Source organism: Triticum aestivum, chromosome 1B, assembly GCF_018294505.1.
Source record: "Triticum aestivum cultivar Chinese Spring chromosome 1B, IWGSC CS RefSeq v2.1, whole genome shotgun sequence".
Taxonomy (NCBI): domain Eukaryota; kingdom Viridiplantae; phylum Streptophyta; class Magnoliopsida; order Poales; family Poaceae; genus Triticum; species Triticum aestivum.
This window is the reverse complement of record NC_057795.1, coordinates 295,917,536-295,921,849: the sequence shown is the minus strand read 5'-3', so window position 1 is coordinate 295,921,849 and position 4,314 is coordinate 295,917,536. Positions and strand designations below refer to the sequence as shown.

Here is a 4,314-nt window from a genome sequence, read left to right as displayed (position 1 = left end):
CCATTCCAGGGTTTCACCCCCAACCGGTTTTGGGAAGGTTCTAGAACCTTCCCTGAATCGGGTTTTTTCTTTTTTCCTTTTCTTTTTTCTTTTTCTTCTTTCTTTTTCTTTTCTCTTTTCTTTTCGTTTTTTCTTTACTTATCTGTTTTCATTTTTACACTTTTTTTTCCATTTCCAAAAATCTATGAATTTGTGATTTATTTTGAAGTCATTAATTTTTTTGGGAATGATGAGCATTTTTTTCAAAACCGTGGTTTTATTTTTACTTATTTGTGTACATTCTACAAAATCATGAACATTTTTTTGTCATCGTGAACACTTTTTATAACTCACGAACATTTTTTCGAAATTGTGAACATTTTCTTAAATTCTTGAACATTTTCTAGAAATTTGTGAACATTCTCTTAAGTCATGAACATGTTTTTGAATTCATGAACAGTTTTTCTAAATAATGGACATTTTCAAATTATAGACTACATTTTCAAAATCTTGTACATTTGTTTCCAAATTAGTGAACATTTTGAATCAGTGAACATTTTTTTGAATGATGAACATTTTTTTCAAATTCGTGAACATTTTTTGAATTAGCGAACATTTGTTTTGAATCGTGGACATTTCTTTTCAAATTTGTGAATGTTTTTCAAATTAGCGAACATTTTCTTGAATCACGAACATTTTTTTCAAATTGATGAACATTTATCGAATTAGTGACATTTTTTTTGAATCGTGAACATTTTTCTCAAATTCGTGAATATTTATTGAATTAGCAAACTTTTTTTATCGTGAACTCTTTTCAAATTTACGAACATTTTTTAAATTAGTAAATACTTTTTTGAAATTCATGAACATTTTTCAAATTAGCGAGCATTTTTTTTGAATCATGAACATTTTTTTCAAATCCACAAACCTTTTTTGAATTGATGAACATTTTTTTGAATCATGATTATTTTCAAAATCATGAACATTTTGTGAGTTTGTGGACATCTTTTACAAATTCGTGAACAGTTTTTGAATTACTGAGCATTTTTCTCTAATCATGAATACGTTTCAAAATCGTGATTGTTTTATTAAAATTAGCAAGTTTTTCTGAAATTTTAGAACTTTTTGATATCCCAAATTACTGAAAAAAGAGAGGAAAAAACAAAAAAAAAACAAGGCGGCGTCCCAGCCGGCACATGGGCCGGCCCAGCAGTGCGCGAAGGGGGAGCGGGTCTTCCGCAGCGCGTAGGTCGCCATATAGGCGCTCCCATAGTGAAGGAGTACTCATACCCTCGTGCCGTGCATACTCGGCCCAGAAGAGCAACTAGCGTATGGCCCTAACTAGTTCCCTAGAGCCCAAGGACGAGGTCCACCTACCTCACTCATCAATATAAGCAACCCAAGCCGCGAAACCCTAATCGATACACTTACTCTTCGCGCCGCCGCTCGGAGCAAGCGCCGCAGGGGACGCCGCCATGTCGAAGCGCGGTGCGTGCAGCCGCCTCTCTCCGCCCTCTTCGGATGCTCCTGCCTCCTTTCGTGTATTTCGTTAATCTAGCCTAACACGCACTTGGTGGAAAATCGTGCAGGGAGGGGAGGATCGGCGGGGAACAAGTTCCGGATGTCGCTTGGTCTGCCGGTGGCAGCGACGGTGAACTGCGCCGACAACACGGGCGCCAAGAACCTGTACATCATCTCCGTGAAGGGCATCAAGGGAAGGCTCAACCGCCTGCCGTCGGCCTGCGTCGGCGACATGGTCATGGCCACCGTCAAGAAGGGGAAGCCCGACCTCAGGAAGAAGGTCATGCCGGCGGTCATCGTGCGCCAGCGCAAGCCATGGCGCCGAAAGGACGGTGTCTTCATGTACTTCGAAGGTAACGGTGCTTCCCAGTCTTGTTTGATGAGATCCTAGATTAGCTCTTATTAGAAGATCTGGATGCTTGTACTTCCGCACGACTCACCTAGATCCACGGTAAAACAGTTGACGCCGTGAAGAAACACCAGAGACGATGATAGGGTATGGAGACTCTTGGATTCTTTAGCAAACGATGCATGCCTTCTGAATGCTGCGAGAAAATTGTCTTAAATCACACCTTCATACTGCTCATTTCTTTTATGCCGTTGTCACTGTTCTTTATAGAGTTAAGAAGGAAGTATAATTAGAGTGCCTGACGTTTTAGGAGTATGCTGTTGCCAAAATTCCTCCATGTCAAAGATCTGTCCGGATTACATTTGTTGTTCTGTTCTGCATAACATCAAAGGTACTTTGGGGACGATGGACAATGAGGTCCTCCAACAATATCTGGAGCGAACTTCTAGGTGTTAGGATTTTTCCTTTGAAGAATATAATAATCATCACCGGAATTCCTCCATCTGGAACATGGTGTTGTATTCTATCGCTTTATGTAGCAGCACTGCTGCAATGAAACTCCAGGACTTGCAGTATGCTGGTTATTTATGCTCTCTTTATAAGAATTTATAGTTTGTACATACTTGAATCATGTAATTTATTTTTTACGCTTTTAGTTTCTTTTGGATGTTCATAGTGAATTGAGAACCATATCTCATACATTATTATGTACTAGTAAATGGCACGTGCCATGCACGTGTAGATTTTAGAATTATTATGAAATGTTGTGTGTTGGTGCAAGTAGTCCGATTGCCAATATTTATTAACTTCATTTTTCAGGCATAATATGGTACACCTACATGCTTACATTGACAACGGTAGGTTTGTCTAATCAATTAGGATTTTACACAAATAAATTATTGGTAGAAACAACAGAAAAGTCATGTCATAATATATCTAAAATGAATTTATAAGAGAAAGTACAGCCTAACACATAGTATTAAGCTTCTGCTTACTTACCATTCACTAATCTGGCGCATGCAATTTCTCTCTCTCTCTCTCTCCCATCAATCGTCATTTTTTTTCCTAAGTAGCTGTCCACTCGAATGTGTCTGGTCAATTCTAGTCTACTTGCTAGAGTACTGTAGGGCTCGGGAGCACGCCAGAATTTTCTAGATATCAGTGAGAGGAATCTTCACGCGTACGGGCAGGCTGGCAACGCAGGACGCCCCAGCACCGCGAATCCCACTACTGTGGGCCGTTAGATTGCCCTATCAAATGGTGTATATGTGGCCACGTAGTTTCCTTGCTACAGTTATTGAACGTGAACCGTTTGATTGCAAATATCCAACGGCCTGTATGAGTTGATATTGGTACACTATATAGTGGTATAGATACTGCAATGTCTTTTCAAGTTGCGTGATGTGCACCATCTATGTGCATGTCATATAGGATATTATTCAGTGTATTCCTGTACCATATCCTGTATGTTTTTCTCAAATTACAGAATCTGTCAACTTAACCGCGATGATACATTGTTTGCAGATAATGCTGGGGTGATTGTGAATCCGAAGGGTGAGATGAAAGGTAAGACTGATGTACTTTATTGTTGTCACCACCATTTTGCATTCTATACGACCTTGAGAGGCTAGAACTGCTGCTCAGGTGTTAACTTGTCCCTCGCTCTATTATGCAGGATCTGCTATCACAGGACCCATTGGTAAGGAGTGTGCTGATCTCTGGCCTAGGATCGCTAGCGCAGCAAATGCCATTGTCTGAGGAGCTTGTTGGGGATAATGATATGTTTCCTTAGTTTCAGATTGGTACTGGATGATGAATGTACCTGAGTTATTTGTTTGCCAGATATTTATCCGAATGAGGCTCAACCTCTTAACTTTTTTGCTCTGTGGGTTAAAAGATCTCTTTTATCACTTATCAGCTTCTTCGCTAGAACTTTATATTCACAAGCTCCAAAGGTTGTGATACCGACATAATAAGAAATGGTCTTAACTTTAAACTTGTGATGAAATGATACTCCATGCGTTGCCCAGCTTTCAAATCCATCCATTCGTTAGCATGACAAGAAAATCGTGAGCATGATAAGTGGGAATGTGCATCATGGTTTGGGACAGCCGGCCCTCCGAAATTAGATATATTGCCACATAGCCCAGGGGGTTAAGGGCGCCCTAATGTCTCTAATGTCCTCCCAAAAGTGTGGGAAAATTCCATTATCCTTGTAGGGGCAACAAACACACTCTGCTTGTTACGCAAGAATTGCATGTCAAAGCCAATGCCAAGGACGAGAGGATTGTTGCATATCCTCCAAATCCATTGGATCCGAAAGATGATCACCTTCTTGGCGAGGCCGGGGATCCCCTCCAACTGCTCGAGGACCTTGTTGTTGACTGCAAGAACCATAAGTTGGCTTCCAAGTCGCGTGGCGACGAGGAATAACTTGACCAATTAAGGTGGCTTCCAAGTGGGAA

At 40.4% G+C, this 4,314-nt stretch overlaps 1 protein-coding gene across 1 annotated transcript; it reads left to right on the top strand.

The window, feature by feature from the left end:
* The first annotated feature begins 1,302 nt into the window (after positions 1–1,302).
* On the top strand, positions 1,303–3,759 carry LOC123120333 (60S ribosomal protein L23). Its single transcript, XM_044540306.1, has 4 exons — positions 1,303–1,467; positions 1,569–1,853; positions 3,374–3,415; positions 3,525–3,759. The coding sequence occupies exons 1-4, from the start codon at positions 1,455–1,457 to the stop codon at positions 3,605–3,607; spliced, it is 423 nt and encodes a 140-aa protein (XP_044396241.1). The 5' UTR covers positions 1,303–1,454; the 3' UTR covers positions 3,608–3,759.
* The last annotated feature ends 555 nt before the right edge of the window (positions 3,760–4,314 follow it).